Source organism: Rattus norvegicus, chromosome 8, assembly GCF_021556685.1.
Source record: "Rattus norvegicus strain SHRSP/BbbUtx chromosome 8, alternate assembly SHRSP_T2T, whole genome shotgun sequence".
NCBI lineage: Eukaryota > Metazoa > Chordata > Mammalia > Rodentia > Muridae > Rattus > Rattus norvegicus.
The window spans coordinates 118,397,210-118,423,565 of NC_141541.1; the positions used below are offsets into that span (position 1 = coordinate 118,397,210).

The 26,356-nt window shown below is 50.4% G+C and overlaps 1 protein-coding gene across 1 annotated transcript in view; it reads left to right on the top strand.

Annotated features, from left to right (window-relative positions):
• The window catches only part of Ccdc12 (coiled-coil domain containing 12), a 50,419-nt gene that overhangs the window by 20,219 nt on the left and 3,844 nt on the right, over window positions 1–26,356 (top strand). The window contains 1 exon segment of the mRNA NM_001108783.1: window positions 12,380–12,447. Coding sequence (NP_001102253.1) covers window positions 12,380–12,447 — 68 coding nt within the window.

Below are 26,356 nucleotides of genomic sequence, written 5' to 3' on the forward strand. Positions count from 1 at the left end.
CCCTCCACAGGTTTTCCCTTTATAAACTACCCTTTGCCTGCAGGCCATGTCTCCTCTCTATCCTGAGGCAGTCCTTTGTCCCTCTGGAACAATACTCCATTCTTCTTCTCCCTTGTCCTCTGTCGCCTGTCTTTGTTTCTATTCTTTGCCCTTTGTCCCTCTGGGGCAAATAAATCTCCTCTGTGCCTAGAACTCGGTCTCAGGTCTCAGCGTGTCCTGTTCCAATTCTAATCCTTTTGGTGATATTAAGTAGTTTGAACTTTGTGGGGGCTTATGAAGTCAGGCAGTGGCATTGCCAGTCTTACACAGGTGTGGGCTATAGAGCTTTGTCAGTGGTTCATAGAGAATAAAGGTGGGGTTTTAGTTGATATTAAACTTGGAAGAAGCTGGACGCCACCAAGAGCTCTCTGTCCTAGCTATGGCGTTGGCCAGTGTGGGTGGCACCTCTCCTGTGTAAGGTTAAAGGTTAACATATTTTAAGAAAGTCAGTTCTCACCTCCAGCAGTGATAGCTTTAATAGTGTACCTTTAATCCCAGCACTAGGGGTTGGTTTGGTGCTGCTTTGTATTCAAATGCTAAATACTGGGTCCCAAGGTCTGGTTGCCCACAACAAGGAGATCATTGGATACACCAAATGATGCTATGTAAATCTTGCCCCCAAGTTATCCTGGATTCATGGGCTGGGCAGAAGAGAGAGAGTGGATGGAGCAGAGGTTCCCAGGCTTGGAGTCTCAGGCAGGGACCATGAGGAGAGGAAGGAGGAGGTGATCATGGGCTAGGTGGATCTTGAACGCATGGCTACAACAGCTGGCCCGATGAATAGGAGTGGCCCAGGCGGAACATGGCAAGTGATATCTTGGGACTCACCACAGGCAAGTAGACACAATAGCATAGAGGACTGATGATCAGTCCCTGGCTGTCTACCATGAAGTCCCGGAAGAGGTCCCAGGCACCTTCCTGTAGTGACAATTTTAATCCAGTTGTGGGAAGTGGGGCTGCTTCAAATTGTCCACTGCAGCAGACTGTGATTTGCCAAGTGCTCTAGCAGGGGTATGATTTTGCCAGCAGTTTCTGGGATTGTGTGATGGTGGAAATTCTGGGGACTTTTTGGAGGGTATATAAATGCTAGCTAGCCCTGAGAGGTAAGGTGGGTCGCTGGTTGTTGGTCTCGGTTTGTTAAGTAGTCCTGCACGAAGAAGAGACAAGAAATTAGATATCCTGATGGATGAAGATTGAACCAGCCCCAAGGAACTTGACACCTCTAATCATCAGGAAGTAGTCTAACAGTAACTACACCCCCTTCCTTTCTGTCCTTTTTTCTCTTCTGTCTGGTGTTGAAATGGTTGGGAAAAGCGTGGCGAAGGGTGGAAGAAAGAACCCAAGAAGTAGCCAAAGACCAGACACGCCTTCCACAGGAAGCTGGCACACACTCTAGAAGCCTTCACCCTGCAGCCTCCTGGAGCTCTGTGATCGCTCACTAGCACCTCGGCCGAGTGTGGGTGAGGAGTCTCGGCGGTTAAGGAGTTCTGCTTTGCAGCTGAGGCAACTCTTCCCCTCCAAGACAAGAGGGAAGTGAGGCCAGGTGGGAAGGTGGGGGAAATGACCTCACTGTTAGCATCAGTTAGCATCTTAGCTGAAAATGCTCAGTGAATAATAAGGGAGGTGTTTGTGCTAATTTAGGGGACCAAGCCTGCGGTGTGTCTGATGTGTCTGCTGCTGTGTATAGTCAGATTACAAAGGGAAGCTGGTGTGTGCAGACCTCAACCAACCCTGTCTGTGCCCCTGCAGTGCCGGGGTTGGGGCTGCTGTTGAACTTGTGAAAGGTCCTAAGACACTGCCTAGGCTTTTGAGGTCTGTTCCCCAGTCAGGGTCGGAAACAGTTTAGGGTTCGCATGGCCAAGACAGTGAGTCCCTTGTGTCTGGATTTGCTGGTTGCTTTTGTTTGTTGGTAAATTTTTGGCCACAGAAGTAGAATGGAAAGATGTTACACACAGTTGTGCTGGGCAGCTCCACCCAGTCGAGTCTTTAGCTATGTAAGTGTGGCGTTGCCATGGTAGCAACCTTGGCACTGTAGTTAGTGTGGGACTCAGCTGTGCCCTCACATTCTCCAGTCTGTTTTACTGAGCAGCTGGCCCTCTGGACTGTGCCCAGTAGGCTGAACTATGTCACAGTCCCAATTATGTATGCCTTGTGATGAGCACTGATCTGAATACCTCTGCCTGGATTGTTCTGGTTACTTTAATTTTCCGAACTGGAGTTTCTGGCCCAGAAGTGGTTGGGTTTGGGGCTTTTGGTAGTTGGCTCATATCTCTCTAGAATGGTGTCAGAAACCCTGTCAACCCTAAGGTGTGTTGTAAGAGCGCTTTAGAGTCTAATAGAGAGGCCAGGCATGGTCAGTATCTGTGAGTTCAAGGCTGTCACGATCTATATTGAGAGTTCCAGGTCAGTCAGGGATATATACTGTGAGAGACAGACAGACAGACATACACACACAGAGAGAAAGAGAGATGGACAGGCAGACAGACAGACAGACACTAGCTGTGTGTCGTGTCAGGACAAGAATTGGGCCAGAGAAAGTAGGAGGCATTCAGAGGAGAGCAGCTTGAAGGCCTCCTCCCCTTCCCCTTGGGGTTCTGGCAACCCCAGGCCATGTGACTCTGGATGAGTTACTTAATTACCTTGTGCCTCTGATTTGCTCATCCACCAAAACAGGAAGGAATGCTGACCTTATAAAATGTTTGCAGTGGTTAATTGGGTAAAAATGATTATGTTCAGTAATGTCAGTGTTATTCACTTTAGGTTGCCTATAGGAAAGCAGGACAGAAGTGAATGCTTGCATCCAGCTCTCGGAAGTGCTCATCTCCTAGTCATTGGGGCCCTAGTGCAAAGCTTTCTTGTTTTGTTGAACCTACTTACGTTTTCTCTCCCCTTCTCTCCAAAAGTGGGCAAGATTGAGCTGGGCTGGGCTCAGTTGCTAGAGCCTGTTGTGGTTCCCATAATGCAGCTGACTGTCAGCTCTCTTGAGTTTTATTGAACCAAAGTGTTGGGTGGGTGGCAGTGAGGGAACAGCCGACTCCCTAGGAAGAATCCCACAAGAGTCAGGTGTGAGCCTGGCCTATCACTGTTGGGCAGCAGGCTTTGGACCTTGCCAGGATGCCACTGAGCCTTCCTACAGTAGACATCATGGAGTAGAGGGCTTGCATTGGACAGTGGACTTGGTTCCCTTACTGAAGAACCACCAGGGCCACCTGTCCCAAAAAGGGTCCTGCAGTTTGCTTATAACCCCAACCTGGGTGAGGATTGATATCAGGATTTGCCTGCTCCCTGCCCAGTCCAAGCCAGTGCTGTAGGCTTTCTGTATGCCTCAGGGGTTCCTGCAGGGAGAACAGGTGGGAGTGTGGAGCCTCTCAGTTCTGGGCTGCCTCTGTGAAATGGTCTAGTCTGGCTCTGCAAAGGGAAAGGGGACTGTGGTTTCTGCTATGCCCTCTGCCTAACCTTCCAGTTGCTTACTTCCTGCTGCTGCTGCTGCCGGTGAGGGTGAAGCTCTGGGCACTAGAAGGGCCATGTTGTACTAGTTGTTCCCTGTTCCCCTCCCTCTGCCCCCTGCCCCTCCCATTCATTCTGTAACAGGCAGGACAGGGAGGTAGGTGTACTTTGGAGACTCTCCCCAGCCACCTAGAGAGCCACTGCCTCTTGTTCACTTCCAACCCTGCCCTCTGAGAATCCAAAAGAGTTCTGGACTTTTTCTCCAGAAAGCTGTACCTTCTAAAATCTGACACTGTGTGTGTGTGTGTGTGTGTGTGTGTGTGTGTGTGTGTGTGTGTGTGTGTTTGTGTGTGTGGTTGTTGGCTCTGGAGTCTAACAAGCTGTACCTTCTAAAATCTGACACTGTGTGTGTGTGTGTGTGTGTGTGTGTGTGTGTGTGTGTGTGTGTGTGTGGTTGTTGGCTCTGGAGTCTAACAAGGTACCCAGGGTAAGGGTTTCCTGTCATACTTGAATTCTCAGCATGTGCTAGTGCTTTGTCTCCTTGGCTTCCAGCTTGTGATACTTGCAATTCCCAGCACCGGGGATCTGGCCAGTATCTGTGGACTTCTGAAGGAATGGTGCGGGAGGAGTTACCTGCCGCCTCCCTTGTAATTGTGGCAGTATGCCCAGTTGCACTTCTGGAAAGAACAAGAGCTGACTTGGCCTGAGGCCAGCTCCCTATGTTCCCCCACCACACATAGGACATCAGTGATCCCAGGGTTAAGGCCGTGTGACGCCGTAGGAGCTGCGTGAGCCCAGCATGCTGCAGCCATGGTCTCAGTGGACAGTGGGGCTAGTCCTGCCTTTCTTCTGCAACCAGGGGCCATCTTTCCTATTGCTGAGGACATTTTAGCCAGCATGGATCCCTCACAGCCTCTGCACACACATCAGGCTCTAGTCTGCTTGAAAGCTGCCACACCCTTTCTCTTTGTCCCCAGAGCACCGCCACCTCCTTTGTCTCAGCCTAGCTGCCTCCTCCCAGTGTCTCTGCAGCCAGTCCTGCCTGACTTCAGACCTAGTTCCAGCTCTTATCCTGAGCCTTATCTCTGGTTCTCTTGCTGCTCTGCCAGCTGCCAGAAAGGCACTTTGTGCTCTCTTTCTCTGTCCACAAGCCTCTACAGACTAGCTGTGCCCACAGGGGAGCTATGGCTCCTGCTGTGACCTACCTCTGGCTGGTGTTCCCCAACCTGCCGTGTCACACTCTTGTTCTGAGTGAGGGATTAGAAGACCCATGTCTATGCCTGGTGCCCATTAGGAGGCCAGAAGAAGGTGTCTGATCCCCTAGAAGTGGAGTTTTGGATAGTTTTGAACTACACTGTGGGTGCTCAGAATTGAACTGAAGTCCTCTTGAAGAACAGCCAGTGCTCTTCACTGCTGAGCCATCTCCATTTTCTCATGCCCTTGATGAAGCAAGCATTAGGATATACAGTGCCCTTCCTGTTCAGAGCTTTGCTGAGGGCATCACAGAAGATCCATGGGAATGAAAGCCCCTGTGCCCACGGTCCTCTCCTCCTTGCCCTTCTGGGAGCTACCTGCCCACCCACGCTGCAGGTTTTTCCTTTTCCCTCATCCTTTCCGTCTTGTAATAGTTTGATGATGTCACCATGACTGTCCTTGTTTTCAGAGATGAGGAAACCAAGGCCAGACTTGCCCAAGGCCACACAGTCAGTGCAGCCTGATTTCCCACTGGGTTGTAAGCTAGAGCACACATGCTCTGTGAGTAGCAGGTGTCAGGCCTAAGGGTATAGACTAGTAAGACAGGTGCCTTCCCAGAACGCACCGCCTGCTGTCAGAGTGGACCCGCAGACAGGAGCTCCCTGCAGCAGCTAGGATTTGCATTTGGAGACCCAGAAAGGGAAGCAAAACAAACAGTTCAGTTCAGTGGGATCAGTCTGCCTAGAGAAGTCAGAGCAGTCTGTGGTGATCACCCTGCTGTCTCCCCCAGTCTCTGGGCAGTAAAGAGCCAGCAGGTTTTGGTCCTGAGCATGGTGCTGTTCAGTCCAGACCTTATCATTCCATCTTCAGGGTGAGTCAGGCACCAGTGGCTGCCCTACCCTTCTAAATGCTCTTGTAACCCAGCTCCCAGGGGCCACCGCACCCGACAGGAAGTACCTCCACCCCATCCTGAGGTGGCCCTGGCTCTAAGGACAGGCTACAGGGTGCTGTCGTGGGACCTACCAGGTTTGCCCCAGCATTGCCAGCTTCTTCCTGCCCCGCCTTGGGCACTGCATGGCCATTTGTCACTCTTCCTTACTGCCACCTTGAGTTAGAACCATAGCGACTCTTGCTGTCCTCTTAAGAGACTATAGTGTGCGGGGTGAGGGTGTGGGGTGTGGTGGGGTTGGGGGGTTTGCATGGGAAGGAGGAGGATTTTGAGACCTCGTTTTCGAATGTCTTTAAGTTTGTTTATTTGGGGGTGGGGGTTGGTATGAGCATGCTACTGTGTGTGTGGAGATCAGAGGAACTTGCAGGAACTTGTTCTTTTCTTCCACCACACATTAAACTCAGGACTGTAAGCACCGTTACCCTCTAAGCCATTTTCCTGGCCAAGGCCTTGTTTTTCTGGATTGATCCACAGAGGGCCGGCTCCTATGGAAGTGTGTCTGTCTGCACTGGGAAGTGGTCTGTACTGTGAGCTCTTGCTGGGTCTCCAGCTGCCTCAGGAATAGGTTAAGGGTGACAAGATAGCCCTTCAGCAGCTGGCCTGCCTCTCCCATAAGCATCCCTGTATCCCTTAACTCCCTCCTGGAAGTAAGAGCCCCAGTCTTCAAAAAGCTGAGTTTGTGGAATATCTCAGGATGAGAGATGACCTGTTCCTTGGCTACTCAATTTAGATCCTTCACCTTTGGGGCACTTGGCCCTGGGTACAGTTCCTTTAACCTTAACCACCCTTCAAACCCATACGCACAAGTAGCAGCAGGTTGAGGCAAGTCCTGGCTGGGCGCAGAGAGGTGTCCTCTTCCCACAGTGCTGTCAGCGTAGGCAGCACTAGAGGAAGACCCTGTCACCCCTTCCTGAACTCCTTAGGCCATAGCAGGGACCCAGCAGTCACCTCTCCCAGGAATGTTCCCTAACCACTTTGTATCCTGCCCCATGAGATGTCAAGAATTGAGTTGAAGGGCTGCCTCCCTCCCTCATCTTGCCAGTTCCCCAGATGTACAAAACCCAGCAAAGCCTTCTCACCAGGTCTGTTCCTTTGAGTATTCTGGGGATCCTCGAAGTGTTGCCCTTTCCCCGTGATCCATGAGCGCAAGACAGACCGAGCAAACAGAAGGAACTGGGGTGCAGAGATGCACTCTGCCTTAATAACCTGGGGGGAGGGACTGCAAGAGAAAATGTGTGGTTTCCCCTCTCCTTTCCTTTCTCCTGTGTGTCTGGTTGAGGATTGAGCCCCAGGGAGTGGCTCTGCATTCAGACAGCCATGTGGACAGGACACCAGTGCTCAGCCAGCAAAGGCACCTTCCAGGAGAGGAGTGGAGGAGCAACGCCACTGTTAAAGCCACTGTCAAGAATGAGGAGCTCAGGTAGAGGCTCCCCAGAGCTCAGTAAAGCTGACAAAGAGAAAGGAAACCAGAGCAGGATGGCGAAGGTCTCTGATCCCAGCAATTACACTTGAGCTACAACATCCCATGACCCTGCCATCCCCCTCCCCACTCCACACCTGTGAGACACATAGGGATGGGTAAATATAGTTACTAACATCTGTGACGTCACTATGCGTCTCACAGATGCTGAAGGAGACGGGATATTATAGGCTATTTTATGCCAACAAATTAAGTAATTTAGATGAAATGTATGGTTGGTTTTGTTTTCTTGACTCATGGAGAAATAATCAGTGCGAAGAGGGGCCGTTCAGTAAATCGTTTGCCTTACAAGCACAAGGACCTTAGTTCAATTCAGCGCCTGTGTAACAAGCCAGACCTGGGGCAGCAACATGGCTCTGTGGGGAAGTCAGTTGTGCCACCAGCCTAACTATTTACTTGAATTCGATCCCTGGGACCCAGATGGTTAAAGGAAAGAAGAGAGTCCCAAAAGGTTTCTTCCACATATGTGTGCAGCCAATAAATAAATGTGATTAGTACTGATAAATGAAACTAAGAAGCCAGGCATGCTCTTGTGTGCTTATAATCACAGTGCCGAGGAAGCAGAGGCAGCTGAGCTCACTGGCTGGCTAGCCTAGCATACTTGGCAGCAAGTCCCAGGCGGCTGAGGGGTGTGTTTCAATAAAACAGATCGGCAAGGCTGCCAAGATGACTCAGCAGTCAGGAGCGCTCACTGTTCTTTCAGAGGACCCAGGTTTGATTCCTAGCACACACGGCGTGGCATACAGCCATCTGCAACCCTATTTCCTGGAGATCCGAAGTCCTCTTCTGACTCTGCAGGTTCATGTACACACATGGTACACATAATACACTTGGGCACATACATATACATATTAAATACATAATACATAATCATACATACATACATAAGCAGAACAAAAGCCTTCAAAGGTGGATGACTCCTGAGAAATGACACCCAAGGTTGGCCTCTAGCTTTCACATAATATACAAATTCATGTGCACTCACGCATACATAGCAGATACACAAAGAAGCCATTTTTAAAATTGAACATTCTTTTTTTTTTTTTTTTTTTGGTTCTTTTTTTCGGAGCTGGGGACCGAACCCAGGGCCTTGCGCTTCCTAGGTAAGCGCTCTACCACTGAGCTAAATCCCCAGCCCCAAAATTGAACATTCTTAATATACCTTTATACACTAATTTGACACATGTTAAGGAATGATGGTAGGAAAATATTTAAAATGTGGGGTTCTTTGGTAATTAAGTTTTTCTAACAGCAGAAACATTTAATAAAAACACTTCAGGGACTGGAGAGATGACTCAGAGCACTGGCTGCTCTTCCAGAGGTCCTGAGTTCAATTCCCAGCAACCACATGGTGGCTCACAACCATCTGTAATGGGATCTGGTGCCCTCTTCTGGTGTGTCTGAAGACAGCTACAGTATACTTATGTATAATAAATCTTAAAAAAAAACAAAACAAAACGAAACAAAAAAACCACGGCACTTCAGTTCATAACCTGGGTAGTCTTGAATCCAAGACTGGGTGCTTCTGACACCATTGGCACTTGTGAAATGCATGAACAGCAAAGTGTACAGGCTGTGTGTTCAGAACCAAGGCAGCTGAAGTCTTCCATGCAGCACAGAGGAGTGCTGCCAGAAACACTTTGAATTCATAAGGCATTTAATTTTGAATTACCTCTTAGTCATTGTATGTTTTCCTAACTGTTTTCATGATTCAGTTATGTGACCCATAGTGAGTCCTGATCCACATTTTAAGACATTGGATTCTAGAGGAGAGAGTTCTCTGGCTAGTGAAGGCGGAGGAGAATGGTTGGGGACTTGCTTGTAAGGGACGGAGGGAGCAAGAAGGGAGAATAGAGCTGGCTCAGTAGTTAAGAGTATTTGCTGCTCTTTCAAATGGTCAGGGTTTGATTCCCAGCACCACATGGCTGCTTACAACTGTCTGAAACTCCAGTTCTAGGGGATCCAATGTTCTTTGCTGGCTTCCATAGGCATCGGGCACCATGATGCACAGATGCACATGAAGGGGCACACACACACATGCACACAGACACAGACACACACACACACACACACACACACACACACACACACACACGGGGGTGACGGGGTTAGAAAGCTGACTCAGCAGGTTAAGAGCACTTTCTTGCAGAGGACACACTGGTTCGATTCCTAAAACCCACAAGGCTGCTCACAAACACCTGTAGCTCCAGTTCCAGAGAGATGGGACATACATGTTGCACAGATACACATAAAATAAATAAATCTGAAAGAAAAAAAAACAGAATGGAAAATGGGGGGTTAGAGGAAGGGAAAGGGAGAAACTTGGGAAGGACATGGAGACAAGGGTAAGGACACTGAGCGTGATTCAGGGGTCTCCTAGGATGTTGGATATGAGACCCCTGGGCTGCCTGCCTTGTTGGGCATCCACTGATGCCTTGGGCTAGCTATGGCTGGATCTGCGTGTGTAGCCACATCTGAATTATGTGGGGAGACAGGAAATGGGGCTGAGTCACTGTTAACAGACAGTACTCCTCTCTCAATAGGCTGTGTCTAACCTTGGCAAGAACTCCAGGGCAGGCCTGGAGGACCATGATCCAGATCTGCTCTTGCCATTTATGGTTTTGTGACTTTGGGCATCTTTCCTCTTTTTTCCTTTCTCTGATAGACATTTCTGAATTATTCCCCCCCACCACCACCACCGCCACACACACACACACACACATTGGACTGAGAACCTTAGGTGGGCACTCCTGTGATTAGTTCCTCTAGTTCCAAGGTCCTAAGTTCATGAGTTCAGGCTCTCAGGCTGGGGTGACCTATGCTGGAGTTGGGGTGAGGTGGAGAATTCTCAGCATCCCTGGAAGGGGAGTAGACCGGGGTGGGGCAGCAGTGCCCGTGACCTAAGCCGGTGCTGGCCCAAAGCAATTGTCATCTCAGGCATGCTTGCTGTTCCTCCTGAGAGGCACCCTGTTCACCTGAGTGCCCTACGCACTGTTCACCTGCTCCTGCCACCCGCAGTCCTCCGGCCCCTGCCGTGGTCAGTGCTCTACTCAGCTTCCCAAATGGGGGTAACTGGCTGTCTGTAGACCATGCTGTACCTGCCAGCCAGATGGCTAGGAGGTTTGAAAATGTCACTTGGATCCTTCAGTGTTTTCTCCCTTGTTAATGAATAACTTGGCCCTTGCCAGAGCACTTGAGTGTTTCTGGGGCTCTTAGAGATGGCAGTGGCAGTCTGGCTCTGGCTGAATTTAACCTTGCCTTTGGTTAGGAAGGGGCATAGTGTAGGCCAAGTACTCCTCCTGGTGGATCCTTCTTACACAGACCCTGCCCTCTTCTGTCAGCTGCACAGAGCCCTTCAGAAAGAAGCTTCCTGGAGGGGTGGAGTTCAGTACCCTGCTCTACCACATCTAACCCAGGGAGCAATTTACCAGCCCCTTCCCTTGAGGCAAGCACTTCTGGGATTTGCTGTTGATAGGGGATAGTAAAATATCTGCATGCTTTTAATCCAAACACTCAGGTGACGGAGGCAGGTGGAATTCAGTGAGTTTGAGAGCAGCCTAATCTATATAGTTGGCTCCAGGCCAGCCAAGCCTACATAATGAGACCTTGTCTCATAAACAAAAGTGAGAAACCTGGTAGTGTTGTGACCAAGCCTTTAGTCGGGAGGAGCCCATGTCAGCTCTGCCTCTTGAGGGCCCCTTTCCACCCTGTGAGCCTCTCGAATGCTGACTTGCTTCTCAAGCCTGAACCTCTGTCTACTCTTTGGACCACACGTTACCTTTGGTCAGGTTATCCCTGGGAATGCCTTTCCCAATCCTGTCTGCATATCCCAGGGAACCCAGGTTTCTCCTTCCTCGTCCCAGGAAACCCATGTGATTTCCTTTCATCCCTGCTGCCTTGTGAGACGAGCTGCCCTGGGCTGGGCCTGGGGGTCTTGATCTGTTCTGTTACGAAAGGCTTTCAGGCCCCACAGGTCATGTGGCCAAGAAAGGGCAGTGGCTGTCATTGCCCTGGTAGATGTCACCCCAGAGAGAGGAAGCTGTCGGTGTTGTGCAGGACCGTCCAGGAGAGGAAGTACAGGCTGCTACTTAGGATCCAGTGTCAGCCCCAGCACAGTGTCAGCCATCACAACAGGTTGCAAGTAGAAGCTTTCAGGTTTCTTCTCAGAACTCCACTCCAGCAAGAGTTCATTGCCAGTAACAAAGTAAGCTTGACATCTCCTAGAGGGCTATCCCTGGCATGTAAGCCTCAATCCTAGCCTTGGTTCAAGCCCTGGGCCTATGGCATGGCTACATACAGTTGGTCCTGCCTATCCTCAAGTTATGGTCCTCAAGGCACTTGGACCACAAGCACACAGTATCGGGACTGAAATAAACATGTCTTAGATAAACTGGGGTGGGGGAGGTAGATTTTGAGTGGGTCAAGGTGCTTGTCACCAAGCCTGTCAACTCAGTTCAGTCCCTGGAGCCTGCATGGTAGAGCTCCTGAAATTTGTCCTAAACTATTCAGACTCTTGGAAGTTCTCCTCTGACCTCTGTGTACACTGTGGCATACTTGTACATGTGCACGCATGTACACAGACACACACATAAGAAAAAGTTTAAGAACCAGATTTAGAAGAAAATTTCCCATAGACTGTTAAATGGGTTCTTTTGCCTCCGTCTCCCTTAGTACGCCACAGACCTGGGCAGTGAGTCTAGTTCCAGGCCTGGTCCTGAGTTAGGTTTCTTCCAAAGGGATCCAAATAGGCTTTTCTGGAGAAATCTCTAGGCTGGAAAGAGTGCTAAGAGACCTAGTTGTTGGTGACCATCTTTCCCCCCATTCCCTAGAGCCCAACACTCGGTTCCACCCGATCCATGAAAGTGGCTAGTAGCCATCCAGCCCTGACCAGCTCCATTCTTGCTGTCTAAGATCTTCTAGCTCTTCCTGCTTGCTTTGTGCCCGGGACTGGACTGGGATCATGGAAGGGTTTGTTATTATTGTTGCTGTTGTTCAATTTAATTTTGAGACAAGGTCTCACTGTGTAGACTGTTGTGGAACTCACCGTGTAGACAAAAATGGCCTAAAACTCACAGAGATGTGCTTGCCTCTGCCTCCTGAATGTGGGAGGGTTGGAGAGTTTTAGGGAAGAAAGCAGGAAAGAGCCAGGCTTCTGCATGGCACCCAGCAGATCCCTGGCCCTGATTGTCCTGTCTTTGTTGGCTTCCCAGAGCTACAGCAGAGTTTATCTGAGCAGTGGTTTTCTTTCTTTCTTTCTTTCTTTTTTACAGGACAGGGAAGATGGGGAACCACAGACCAAGCAGCTCAGAGAAGAGGAAGAGGAAGTTGGGAAGCACAGGTAGAGCCTGGGGGGAGGGGCACTCTTGCTATAACACACTGCCCTGCTCTCCCCACTGACTCCTTCCCAGTGCTGTTCAGGGCCGTGTTCAGACCTTCCTTGCTTACTGCCTGGCTCAGGGGTTCTCAACCTTCCTCATGTTGAAATTATTTTCATTGCTGTTTCATAACTGTCGTTTTGCTGCTGTTACAAATCTTAGTGTAATATCTGTGTTTTCCCATGGTCTTAGGCGACCTCTGTGACCACCCCAAGAGGTTGAGACTTACAGGTCGGGAACCATTGGTCTACCTGTTAGTTTAGGTCACATTCTAACCGTGTATTACATCTTTCAGTCTTGCTGTCCACCTTTTGTGTGTTTTACATCCCTGCAGATGCAGGTCCCACTTCACCTGAGTGCAAAGCTCTAATCATCTGCTCACACCTGCCTTCTCAGCCTTCATTCATTCATTCATTCATTCATTCATTCTTCACCTATTGGATGGCTTCCCTCATGCATAGGCACTGCTGTTGGCAGTCTACACTTTGTGAAGAGAGTAGACCGCCCCGCCCACAGGCAGAGCTCCCAATAGGAGCAGCCTTTCCTTAATCAGCCATTCTCTTTAATGTATGTGAGTACACTGTCGCTGTCCTCAGACACACCAGAAGAGGGCATCAGATCCCATTACAGATGGTTGTGAGCCACCATGTGGTTGCTGGGAATTGAACTCGGGATCTCTGGAAGAGCAGCCAGTGCTCTTAACCACTCTCCAGCCCCAGTTCCTCATTCTTAGTCACTATGTAAATGCCAGAACATTTCCCTCTGGCTTGTTCACGGGCTCTCAGTTCACAGGTTCTAGCTGGAGCCTTGAGTCTCATTTCTAGGCTGTCTCTGATACACTAGATGATCTCTTCTCATCTTCTTCCTCGCTGAGAAAGAAGGGTCACTGTGAGCAATTGGTGGGTCAGTAGGAGACTCAGCTGTTGGACAGCCATGTGGCTGAATCTCAGAGATGGTGCTGCAGCAAAGAGAAACTTCAGGATTGAAACTCGATTTTAGAAATGACGCCTGCATGTTTCCCAGTCCTTACCAAGCTCTCATGTATCTGCTGTGCGCTGTGTAGGACACTGCCACAACACCTGGGAGACAGTGGTAGGCGGTGGCATTCCCTACAGGGACACAGGCTGTTTACAAGAGGAGTCATGATTAGCTGCTAGGAAGAAAGTGTGAGCGCACAGGGAGCGGTGGCTGCAGTTAACGCTGGTGAAGAGGCAAAGAGAAGGTCCACAGTGGCTTCCCCAGTCTGTACTACGTGTTTTATTTTTAGACAAAGACCAAAAGAAAGGGGCAAATGCATCTCGCTATACAGCAAAATGTGGCTTTTTCTTGACTGGGTTGGGTGAGGACATAAGTCATGACCTCCTCCTGTCTAACTGAGAAAGAAGGAGTATACTTAGTTCAGGCTCCTGTCAGTAAAAGGTCCACCTTGTGGGTCCATGTCAAAGCTCTGCTCACTCACTAGGTTTGTAGAGGTCATGTGTGACAGAGCGCTGACCCCGTGTCCTTCCGTCAGAGCAGCTGAGGACCAAGCATGGTGGACATTGGGTTAGGTCTGCAGCACTCACTGTGCTCCCTTCTCTTGTCTCTCCTCTTGAGCAGTGAGGATTGACCGAGCAGCTTGTCTGGCTTGGGAAGGGGGCCCAGCTAGCAAGGAACTGAACCTGCCTGACAGCTCCCAGAGAAAAGCAGGCTCTTCTGACTTGAATGCCTTTAGAGCACAGAGCCAGGAAGGCAAGTCTTGGCAACAGTTAACACGAGGCCAGACCCTTGGGCTGGACACAGTGGCATTCGGGGATTGAGCTCTCTGGGAAGAGCAGGACGCACGAAGCAGAGGGAAGATACTCCATGCAGAAAGGGCTCCATCAAGACCCCTGCGCGTTCCAGCAGATCCAGACAGACCCTGAGGCCCAGGTCCCCTTGGGGAGAGAGGGTGACTCACAGCTCCACTGGAGGGCTGGCCTCTGAGGCTAATCACTAGTGAGCGTATTGACTTCTTGGGCCTCTTGGAGGTGAAAACGCTTTGCTTTCACTTCGGTGAGCCACAGGGGAAGCGTGGGAAACAGCAGAGAACAGCATGTGCTGGCCCAGAGGTCTGAACCTGCAGTAGGAAAGGGTGGGTAGGCTGGGAAGACAGACAGCGCCTCAGCTCCTAAGACCTCTACTCATGAGCCCCCAACCCCTGTTTACAGTGTCAGTGGGGGGCCATCCTGGGAATGATTCTGAGGGACTTGGAGGATCAGTGTCTGAGAAGCTGTGCCTGGCACCTCCTGACCCAGACTCACGGGGAGGAAAAGGCGCCTCTTTCTCTCCTTTCCGTCCCCATTTCTCCTTTGCCTGGACCTGGAGACTCCTCCCTAGGCATTGCATCACACTGCCACTCAGCTCTGAACGCTCTCCACCAGATGATCCCAGGGACCTGCCGTCTGTGAGCACCTGTGTGCTGACGGAGAACAAGATCCACCTGCCCCAGTGCCCTGTAGGTCACTTGGCATTGCTTGCAGAGGCCAGGTTACCTTGACACTTCACAGACATTGACTGACAGCCATTTCAGTTGGTTTGTATAGTTAGCTCATCTTACCCTTAAAACAAACAAACAAACAATAGGCCCTGAAAGATAGAGTGGAGTTGAGGTCTGAAAGCCAGGGCCTACAAACTATTAGCTCTTTGCCACTAGGGTAAGTCATGTTGCCTCATTGAGCTTTTGTATCTTCAGCTGTTAATCAAAAATGAAAGGACACTTGCTTCCCCTGATGGAGAACTTATATTTCCCAGCCGTGCTGGGCTCTGAGCAGCAGGAAGACACTGAGAGGCCCTCCCCCCAAGATGGTTACTTACAGACAGAGCTGGAGCTTGAACCTGCCTAACTAGCTCTCAGAGAACATATGCGCCAACTTTACAGCTAGGACAGTAACTGGGGAAACAGCAAGGTGGGTGCATGGGAGTTGGAAAGAGCACATGTGACCAAGAGAGGGAGGAGCAGGAGCCGGTACAGAGCGTGCTCACAGAGCGTGCTCACGCAGCAGATTAGATAGTGCTGCAAAGAAGCCGAGTGGCCTCATTTCACAGATTGAGCTGTCCCACCAGAAACATTGCAAGGCCAGGGTATGCAGCTGAGGAGCAATGGGGCCAGCACCCTAGGGTCCTGCCCCTGCCTCCCCAGCCAAGCTGGTTCTCATGGCTTGCCCAGGGCAGCCATTCCGTTGTCCATAAGACTTTTTCCAGAATTACTTTGGCTGTTCTAATCCTTTGTTTCCTTATAAACTTTACAGTCATGCTGAATGTAGTGGCTCACTCGGCATCCCAGCACTAGCAAGGCTGAGGCAGGAGGATTGTCGTGAGTTTGAGAGCATCCTGAGCTACAGTTTGAGACTGTCTCCAAACTCTCCTCTGCCTTACTCCCTCTAACAACCAGCTTGTTGCTGTCTACTGAAGAGAGAGAAAACCTGCTGGCATTTTGATTAGAACTTCATTGCATCTATGGATAAGAAATAGTTTTCTTTCTCTCCTAGGATAACTCTTGTCCACTTCCCCACAGACAAACCTGTGGTAGGAAGGGGGGAGCCCTAGTGGTGTCAGACTTGTGTTTGTTGGGAGGAAAGACACCTCTGGTCCCCAGAGGTCAGCTGTCTTTGCTTCCCAAAGGCAAGTCCTCTCTGCTAAGTGCCCAGAGGCTCTCTCTGCCTTGTAGAGGGTCTGTTGGGTTGGGGCTGAGAAGCAGGATGAAGGGAGGTAGCATTGTACCAACCATATCTGACACGGGAGTATACCATGCTAAGTCCTGAACCAGCAGGTCGCAAACAGCTTCCCTGCAGCTTTAGATCCTGGTCTTTGTCGGGTGTGCTGCTGGGACTCAAACCCATGGCTCTGAACTGCGTTGAACAACATTCCCTGTCCCTGCGTCCAGGTTCCTAGATCCAACAGACCTCAGTGTTTTCCCTGGAGTAAGTGTCTCATATTGTGAAAGACACTAGGCCACTGGCCTGCCTTCTCAGGGGATGGAAAGGTTGTTCCCTAGCTCCATGGTGACCCTCTTGAAGACAGTGGTCCCACCCTGCTGAGACCCAACCCCATGCTAGGTGCCAAAACCCCTTTAGTCTGGAAAACGCCAGGCTTCTCCCTTCTGCAGATTGGGTCCCAGGGTCCTTGTACCAAGGCATGTCATAAGTTAAACACGCGTTGCCCCATTTTCTTGGTGACCACAAGGCACTCACTCCCACCTCCCAGCTTCAGGTATCTGTGTCACCAGCCAGTGCAGTGGCTCTGCCTCCCTTCTCTCACCAGAGCTACAGCATGGGAACATAGCATGCAGCACCTCTTTCCAGACCCAGAATTCTCAGGAGCAGGCTGGGGATTGGGAAGAACAAATCAAGAAAGGGCTGGCTTAAGACCAGCGTGTGTCTGACTGCCCTTGTGACCTGCTGTGGGCATGTCCCTGCTGTGTAGGAAGAGAGTGGGAGCGTTGCTGGGGCCTTCCCTTTCTGTGTGGGAAAAAAATCTTATCTTATGTGTCATACTCTTCTGCGCTTTCACAGTCCTTTTCTGAAATCTCCTGGCCACTCTGGGCTGGGTGTGGTGTATAGGTGGGGTAACCACAGTCAGGCAGGTGAAGTCACTCGGCTAAAATCTCCCAACTGAAAGGGAGTAGAGCTGACTCGAGGCCCCTCCCTGCATCCCATCCGATGTGTAGGGTGGGACGGTGAGCTCATGCAGCCTCCTGTGTCACCAATGAGAAACTGAAGCTGTCCCTGCCCTCCGCTCCCCAGGCCAGACAAAGTCCTGCCGCGCCCTCTCCGCCTTCAGTGCTACTCCACAGGGACAGAGTCCTGGCCTCCGTCCCACATCCTCTTTGCTCAGGTCAAGGGTGGGCTGAAGGATGCAGCAGCCTTGCGAAGGATCAGTCAGGCATTTGCAGGCCAGGGCAGCCTGGTGCGGTGAACACTTCCTCCTGCAGTGCTCTGTGGAGTTATGGTTGGGCTCAGGGTGAGGAGCATTGGACTTTGCAGACCTCTCCCTGTATCCCTGTTACCTGAACTTTTTCTGGGAAGACCTGAACAAACCAGATAGGGCACCAATTACAGCAGAGAACAGATCCATCCCAGTCCAGCCTGGGAACCAGCTAGTGTGTTGGACTGACTTATATAAGAATGTGGGAGAGATCACTTACAGGAGCCTGGGTGACCCCAAAACAGTCACACCACTGACCAGGCCCAGGCCCACCCCAGCATGAGCAGGGCTCAGGAGGGAGTGTCTAGAATCTCAGGTGAGAGAATGATCAGCCTCTCCCGCACTCACTTTATGACGGAGCATCAGCAGGCACCATCAGAAGGGTCATCACAGCAGCTCTGGTTAAGATAGTAATGGCGGCTAGCCAGGACAGCATCCGTCATCGGTCATCGGTCCCCGCCTCCACTGGGCTTCAGGTAGGGGAGCCTTTGTGCCTGCTCTTACCTGTGCGCCCCCTGGGGAGCAGCTCAGCTGATGTAAACCTTATTTCTCTTAAATGTAAGTATGTGTATACATACTTGACACACACACACACAAACGCATGCACGAACGTGAGCACTTTTGTTTTGGGGTTTTTTTTTTTTTTCTTTTTCTTTTTTTTTGGGGGGGGGGAGCTGGGGACCGAACCCAGGGCCTTGCACTTGCTAGGCAAGCGCTCTACCACTGAGCTAAATCCCAACCCCTGTTTTGGGTTTTTTGAGACAGAGTCTCACTTTGTAGCTGTGGCTGGTCTTTGCATAATCCTAGTGACATCAGAGTCCTCTTGTGTGAGATTATAGGTGTGTGCCACCACATCTCGATTTAAATTTAAATTGCTGATTTTTTTTCAGTTGTGGGAAGTTTAGAAAGTACAGATTAATGGGCAGTTTAGCAAGTCTGTGGATAGAAAGGGCTGAGGATGCAGCCCAGCAAGTCTTATACAGCCATGCCATAGGCTTGGTCCCTGCACAGAGCAGATTGGCACACTCATGCAGGGCCTGTTGTTTTATAAACGTTTTTATGTAGCATATCTTGAGTATGCTACATATACTCTCTGACTCCTTAATACTTCTTTTTTTTTAACATTTATTTATTTATTTATTTTATGTATATGAGTACACAGTAGCTGTTTTCAGACACACCAGAAGAGGGCATCAGATCCCATTACAGATGATTGTGAGCCACCATGTGGTTGCTGGGATTTGAACTCAGGACCTCTGGAAGAGCAGTCAGTGCTCTTAACAACTGAGTTAGCTCTCCAGCCCCTCCTTAATACTTCTAAGTACTGATTTATTTGTGAGCCCTTGATTTTGACATATATTCTATTTCAGAGAGAGAGAGAGAGAGAGAGAGAGAGAGTGTGTGTGTGTGTATATGTGTGTGTGTGTGTGTGTGTGTGTGTGTGTGTGTGTGTGTGTCTGGGTACGGAGCCCTGCACTCCTACTAGATAAGGACAGTGAGATTTATTTTTATTTTATGTGTATGAGCTTTTACCTGCATGTATGCATATTTCTACTACATGCAGGTATGTATATGTGCATTAATACGGTAATCCAATGTCAGAAGAGAGCATCAGATTGTCACAACACTTGTGAGTCACTATTGCAGATGCTGGGAACCAAACTAGGGTCCTCTGCAAGGGCAGTCCGTGCTCTTAGCCCTGACTCATCTCCCCTGCCCTCTTTGGAATTCTTTAAACACCCGTTAGCTGTGGGTTTTCAGGTTGGGTGGGTAGAGAATTCAGCTAGTCTATGAGAGAATGAGTGTAGAGTCCTGTCCAGCAGATGTGATGGCTGCACTCACTGTGCAGAGTCTGATGGAACCAGGGGCTAGCCTGGAATGGGAGTGGCTAGCCTGGAATGGCTGTAGCTGTTGATAAACTGTCCTTGGGTGCGGTAGTACACACCTGTAATCCTGGCACTCAGGAGGCTAAGGCTGAAGATTGCGAGATTTCAAGGCCTACAATTTGGGGACACCCAAATCCCCTGAGATCTGGGAGATTGCTGTAAGACTGTCTCTTGGAGTGATGACACCACTGACCTGTTGTAAAGTTTCCTTGGCTGTCAGGCAGCCACTTAGAGACCTGAAGGAAAGCATTTACCCTTCATTGCCTGTTTGCAGTGTCCACGTTCTGGCCTCACGTTAAACATCACCTACTCTGATATTTCATTCAGGGCCAGGCACTGTGATCATTCTGAACTGGTCCCCTTCCTTGGAAGGGCACTTTTAACCCAGGGTTGGGTCTGGGGTGGAAGTCTGCCTCCCACTCTTCCTTCCTTCCACTTGCCACTGTATGGTACTGTTGCCCGCAGTAATCTTCCTAGCACGGGAATCCTGGGCCAAGGGTTCGAATGCTTCCACAGATCTTGAGAGAAGCCACGGTCACCCTCGAGAGCACTAAGATCTTTGCCTCTCCTTCATTTTTGTGTTATTTACTTACATAGAGATGTGTGTGAGGGGGTCTTAGAGCTCTGGTGTCTCTGTACTTCAGACATTAAAAACGAGAGCCTTGCGGCTGGAGAGATGGCTCAGCTGGTAAGAGCACTCACTGCTTGCTCTTCCAGAGGACCTGAGTTCTGTTCCCAGCACTAAGGTCAGGGGACTCACAGTCACTGTTCTGCGTTATCCAGCACCCTCTCCTTCTCCTAGTTCTGACGACACATCACATATATGTCATACGTTCACACATGCATACAGCAAACAAAACTTTTTTTTTTTTTTTTTAATGAAAGCCTTCTGTAGTCACAGTCGCTGCTCTCTCTGGGCATTGCCGACTTCTAGAATCCTGCAGGCTCATCCTAGCTCTGAACTTACCTGGAGTCTATTACTGTGAGCAGAGATACAGCCTGACCTTACCAACCTCTGAGTGGAACTGGGTGATCAGAGAGGACCAAGGTGGCCAACTGAGGCAAGCTGTGACTTTCTAAGCTTGCTGTGAGGATGGCTGACCCTGTTCTGCTGTCTCTACAAGGGTTCACGGCAGTGGGATGAGCGTGAAGAATCCTCAGGCTCTGTAGGGAGGGAAGATGGACCAATGTCCCAGTGTAGGCAGAAAGCATGAACTGTGAGGGAGACAAAGGTAAAGACGCCTCCATGAGGAAGTCCTGTCCTGGGTGCCTGTTTGCCAGAAGTAAGCTGGAACCGGATAGGTAATCTCAGACTCCTTTCACTTCTGAGTTTACCGCCACAGAGAAAGAACATTGACTTTCTCCAGTCACCTCTGTGGCTAGGAAGATATGAGTGTATGATGTCAGGCTAGCCCACACCGAGAGCCCCTGCAGCTGACCTGAAGGTAGACCTTGCTGTGGTCACCAAGCCTGCTGCAACACTATTCAGGTATAGATACGGTGGGGGTGGGGTGGGAGTGAGGATAAGGGAAATAGATACAAATGTGCCCGTTCTAGAAACGGACTCAACAGGATGTCAGCCTGGACATTGCCCTGTGACTTGGCCATAAAGACTCAGATGGCACTTAGAAGTAGCTGTTGTGACCCAGCCACATTCCTGCCCTCTGTTCCTGGAGACACAGTAACTTCTTAGCTTCCTTCCCGTTGTCTTCTTGTGGGAGCCTTAGACACCCACAGACTTCTATAACATTCTTCCCCAAACACCCCATGAATGTCTTTCCTCAACTGGAGGCAGCATAGGCCGAGGGCTGAGCTCGTAGGACAGAGCCTAAAGCCACGTGCATAGTGTGTGGTTGCCTCCAAAGGGCTGGGGAGCACAAAAGGAGGTGGTCAGTGCCACCCTGTCGGGTAGAGACCTTGGGGGAGGAAAGGAACTAGGGGGTTTGTTAACTGAGCAGGCTGTGGGGCCTGAACCACGACGCGAAGAAGTTTAGACTTTGGGAAAGAACTAGAGGCCCTGGACCAGAAAGAGTAGAGACACCAGGAGTGGCCTTTGCGTCTGCCTCCTGCAGAGAAATCTCAAGGCTTGATTCAGATACTGGCTGCCGAAGCCCAGGGGCTTAGGGGAAGTCCACTGCTGTGACCAAAGGCCACTGTCCTAGAGGCCTGGGGCGGCTCACTGGTCCCTTTTGAGCCTGTTCCCTGAACCCTTTGGTGCCAGGAAGGAGTTTGGGTGCTGCCGCAGGCCTTCCCTGCCACAGCCATCCCACCTGTCCCCAACCTGGTTGTAGATGGTCACCAGATATTGACTAGACATTGTGGAAATTACAGAAAACCAAGGAAAGTGACTACATTTACTGATGAGAGAGATTTGTGTGTCTCAGCATTTGAAAGGTATTAAAGGGATGCCAGGAAATACCTTCCCCAGCTCCTGGCTTTGGAGCTGGGAGTCTATCCAGGCCTGACTTCTTAGCCCTTTCCAGGCTTCCAGCAGGGTTATTTCTATCATCACTGACCAGAACACCACCATCCCTTCCCTTGTTCTTCATTCTAAAAAATGCCATTACGAGTGTCCTCATTGTCCCTTTGACCACGTGACATTCTTCTGGTACACTGTGAGGAGCTGAGGTCACCCTGAATGTCATGGGCACCGCATGTCAAGGACCAAAGCCTCAGACACTCAGGAGTGGCAGAGCTTTCGTCCAGATGGGAATACGAATGCTTTACACAAACTCACAGCTGTAACTTCTGCCTCAGGCTCTCTACCAGGGCTTGTTCTGTCCAAGCAGAGGCTGGCTCTTCTCTGGCCTGGCTCTCCCACTCCTTTGCCTTCTGGTACTTGAAAGCTTGGGTTTTGGGGGTCACCTCACGCTTCCTGCAAACCCTTGCCCCTGGCATTGTGAAGATTGGGAAGGGCCCGTGGAGCCGAAACCCATCTTCTCCTTTTCCTGTGCGAACTCCAGTCCTTGTCGGCCTCACACCTAGTTTGAAGCAGAAAGGGCTACAGCAGCCAGTAAGATAAGCCCGGCTTCTGGCTGGCCCAGTTTCCAAAGCTCACTCGTAACTGATAGCAGGTTGGTGGGGACCAGACAAACTGGAATGGCACACAGGTAGAAAGGAAAGAGGCCCTTTGGCCGAGCCTCAGATACTGGGAAACTTCTGGTGACCCTGCTTCCCTATGGGCAACACCAAAACCAATTTCTTTTTGACTCATTAACCGCTATGAGAGCTACAGAGGGGCCTTGGCAGGCTCTGCGTGTGTGTGTGTGTGTGTGTGTGTGTGTGTGTGTGTGTGTGTGTGTGTGTGTGCGCGCGCGCGCGCGCACGCGCGTTGGCTTGTTGCCAGCTACACACAAGGCTTTGTCCCTCGTGCTGGTCTCCTTTGTTTGTCCGGAGGTGGAGCTCTCAGGGCCAGCGAGCTTCTGGAGCAGTACCGTGGATATGAGATGTCTCTACTGGATACGTGGATAGAGGACTCTACTGTAGTCAGTTGGGATGACTTCAGCCTTTCGCAACCCAAACCTCAGGAGAGATGGACAACCTTGGCTTCCTTGTGGAGACTGATTGTAGCACAGGCCTGCCCATGTCTGAAAAGCATTAAAACCAAGATTCGGGTCTGAGCCATACTGTTAGAAGTCCAGGGCTCTAGACCCGTCTTCCAGCAGCTACCCTATTCTAAGGGGCGTGGGTGCTGACCAGAACCAGCATTTGGCTCCCACAACCCCCAGAAAACAGGTGGCTGCTGTGTGAGTACAGGTAGCATCAACATTTCCTGGCCCACTAAGAGGGTGGTGGGTGACGACTGGCCTTACTGGTCTGGCTGGCACTGTTAATCCTGCCATACTCAAGTCTGCAGAGAAGGCTGCTCAGCTGTGCGAAGGCCCAGGAGGCAGGCTGGGCGAGGGAAGGGAGGCCCAGGAGGGAGGCCAGCCTTGTCTACAGAGCAAGTTCTAGGACCAGCAGGGCTACACAGAGAAACCCTGTCTTTAAAAAACCAAACCAAACCAAACAAGTAGTAGCAGTAGTTCTACACACCCCGCACCACAGGCCCAGTACATGCAGATGTGGGTACTGTGTGTTACTCTTTGCGCCATTGTATTATCTTACTGGATTATATTTTTACTTGTTTGTCTGAGATGAGAGCTCATTTGTGGCCCAGGCTAGCCTTGAGCCCTCACTCCAGCCTCTTCTGCTTAACTAAGTCCTAGCCTAAGTTAAGGGTGAGCAGGACCACACCTGCTTCATATTTTATTTTTGTTTTGTTTTGCTTTGCAGGGGTGGGGGTGTTAGTTTGGTTTAGTCTAAGAGTCTTACTGGATGGCTGAGACTCTAGAACTCAACGTGCCTAGTTCCGCCTTCCCCTGCGCCTGCACCTCACTGCGCTGCCTTCGTCTTCCGTCAGCCAGTGAGGCCTTAGCTGTGGGTTTCAGCGTCGTCACTGAGGACGCTGTCTTTGATTTGCTTCTCTTTGTTACTGTCTGTCTAGTAATTTGGCAATGGTTTGACTACATCTACTTTCCTTGAAGTTCATGGTTTTCTTGTTTGTGACAGTGTTTCAGGTGTCCTAGTCTGGCTTCGAACCCAATATGTAACCCACCTTGAACTTCCGATCCTCCTGCTGCTACCTCCTGAGCCCTAGGAGCACTACGGAGGCGCACGCCATGCTTGGTCCGTTCTTATCAGGGGTTAAATCTAGTGCTTCCTTCAGGCCAGGCAAGCACTCACCCTCAGCTGCAGCCCCGCCTGGAGTGGGTTGATGGCCTTCTTTAATCTACCTGCAGTTCGTCAGTTCTTTTCTGTGTACGTAGGCATCGGCCGCTTAGGCACAGCGCCCAAGGGGGTCAGAAAAGCGTCAGATTCCTCTGAATGGAGGTACGGATGGTTGTGAGCTGCCATGTTAGTACTGCAAACTGAATTTGAGTCTTCTACCAGAGCAACATCCCCTCAGCCACTGAGCCAACTCTCCATCCCGTTTCATTAAATTCTGTATGGTTCTGTGAATATTCAGTCATTGCTGGGCGTGGTGCTACATGCCTGTATTCCCACCGGCTTTGAGAAACAGAAGCAGCCTCTGGCAAAATTATCTTCAAAACTCAGTCATTATCTCTTTAAAATGTATTTCCTGTGTATGGTTTCTAAGTATGTAAATCTTAAAATATTCCGTGGGTATCCTGGGTATGGTGGTACATGCCTGTTATCATAGCACTCGGGGTGGGGGTGGGGTAGATGCTGGGGGATCAGGACTTTACAATGGGATACATGAGATGCATTTTAAAAGGAAGAAAACAAGACCGAAGAAGGCTCAGAGGCTAAAGGTGGATGCTGCCACACCTGATGACCTGAGTTCAGTCCTGAGTTCAATACCCATGCTGAAGGAGAAAACTCACTCCTACAAGCAGTCCTCTGACCTCTGTGGAACATGTTACACACCCACGATAGACAGGTAGGTAGGTAGGTAGGTAGGTAGGTAGGTAGGTAGGTAGGTAGATAGATAGATAGATAGATAGATAGATAGATAGATAGATAGATAGATAGATAGATAATCAAACCCTGCAGAAATAGAAAACAGTAGAAAATTACTTCTTTTTGTTTTATATTTTGGGGAGACAGTCTTATTGTGAGGCTCAGGCTGCCCTCAGATTTGCAGTTCTCCTGCCTCAGTTTTTCAGTATTAGCATACAGCACCACACCTAACTAAGTTTATTTCTGATAGTTGTAGTGCACCCCTGGTTCTCAGTGATGTTGGCGTCATCGGAGATTCTGGGTCATTTCTTCTTCTCCATAGAGAGCTTTTTACCCCTCTCACCAACAGCTAGCCTAGGGGTGCCTGAGCCTTCCTTCTGGGACGAATGGGGTGCCCAGTTATATCCACCCCTCAGAGGGGTGATCCACCTGCCCTGGTGTTGTGTGGTTATTTCTGTCTCTGGCAGGCAAGTGACGTGCCGCAGATTCACCCCATTCTTTTTTTTTTTCGGAGCTGGGGACCGAACCCAGGGCCTTGTGCTTCCTAGGTAAGCGCTCTACCACTGAGCTAAATCCCCAGCCCCGATTCACCCCATTCTTAAGAGAGGGTCACAATGGGAAACCCAGAGCTTGGCCAGGACCTGCTCCTCCTGGACTCTGCTACATTTTTCTCTGTAAGGTTGCAGGGAGCCCAGCTTTTCAGACACCATTAGCAAGAGACAGATGCTCAAGGGAGGCCCCTGACATTCACTCTTATCTCTGCGTGCAGCCCCTGCAATCCTGGCCAGCTTGGTTCTTCAGGGCTGCCTAGTGGATGTTTAAACTGTATTTGTGCCCAGTTTGTTGTTTGTGGAAAGGGAATTAAATCTTGGACTTGCTTAGAAAAGCACCAAGCACAATCCAGTGCCCCTTTCCCTGAGACTCCTTGTTGGCAGTGGGCCAGGGACACAAGGATTCAGGTTTTGGGGCGGTGGCTGGGGGCAGGGGGCTCATCTTCCTTTGCCCTCACAGTGAGTTGGGTGAGGGCTTGAACCTAGCTGGATGCAGAGGCACAGAGCACAGCCTCTGTATTCACTGACGTGGGAAGTGGGGTGTCTCACAGTGAGGGCCTAGGTGTCTGACTGCCCGGTCGGGCTAACTCCACAAGTGGAGCAGTGGACACAGCTGCTGCTGCCTGACTCCTCTGCTTCCCCCTCGCCTTGCTGGGTCCCCTTCATGCTGGTGGCCATCTGAGGACATGGGCAGCAGGTGAAGCTTGCTGCTGTGTAGTTCCTCTTATTACTCACGGACCCTGGATCTGGTTGTGGGGTTAGGATTTTTCTTACTCCCCTCACTAATCCCTGCCGTTTTCTTCCCACACCCAGTTTCTGTTCCTCTTTTCTCCCCACCCCGAGGTGAACAAAAGCCATGACAGCAGATGGGTTCCACTTTTCACTGTGCACCCCAGTGACCTGTTGCTCACCCCAGGCCTGAGCAGGCAGAGGGAACAGGGGCAGGGTACCCCTGGATGTTGCATGCCTGTGTGGGTACTGGCGCTCCCTGGGTTTAGCCCGGCCCCAGGGGCCTCGGCAGGAGGGAA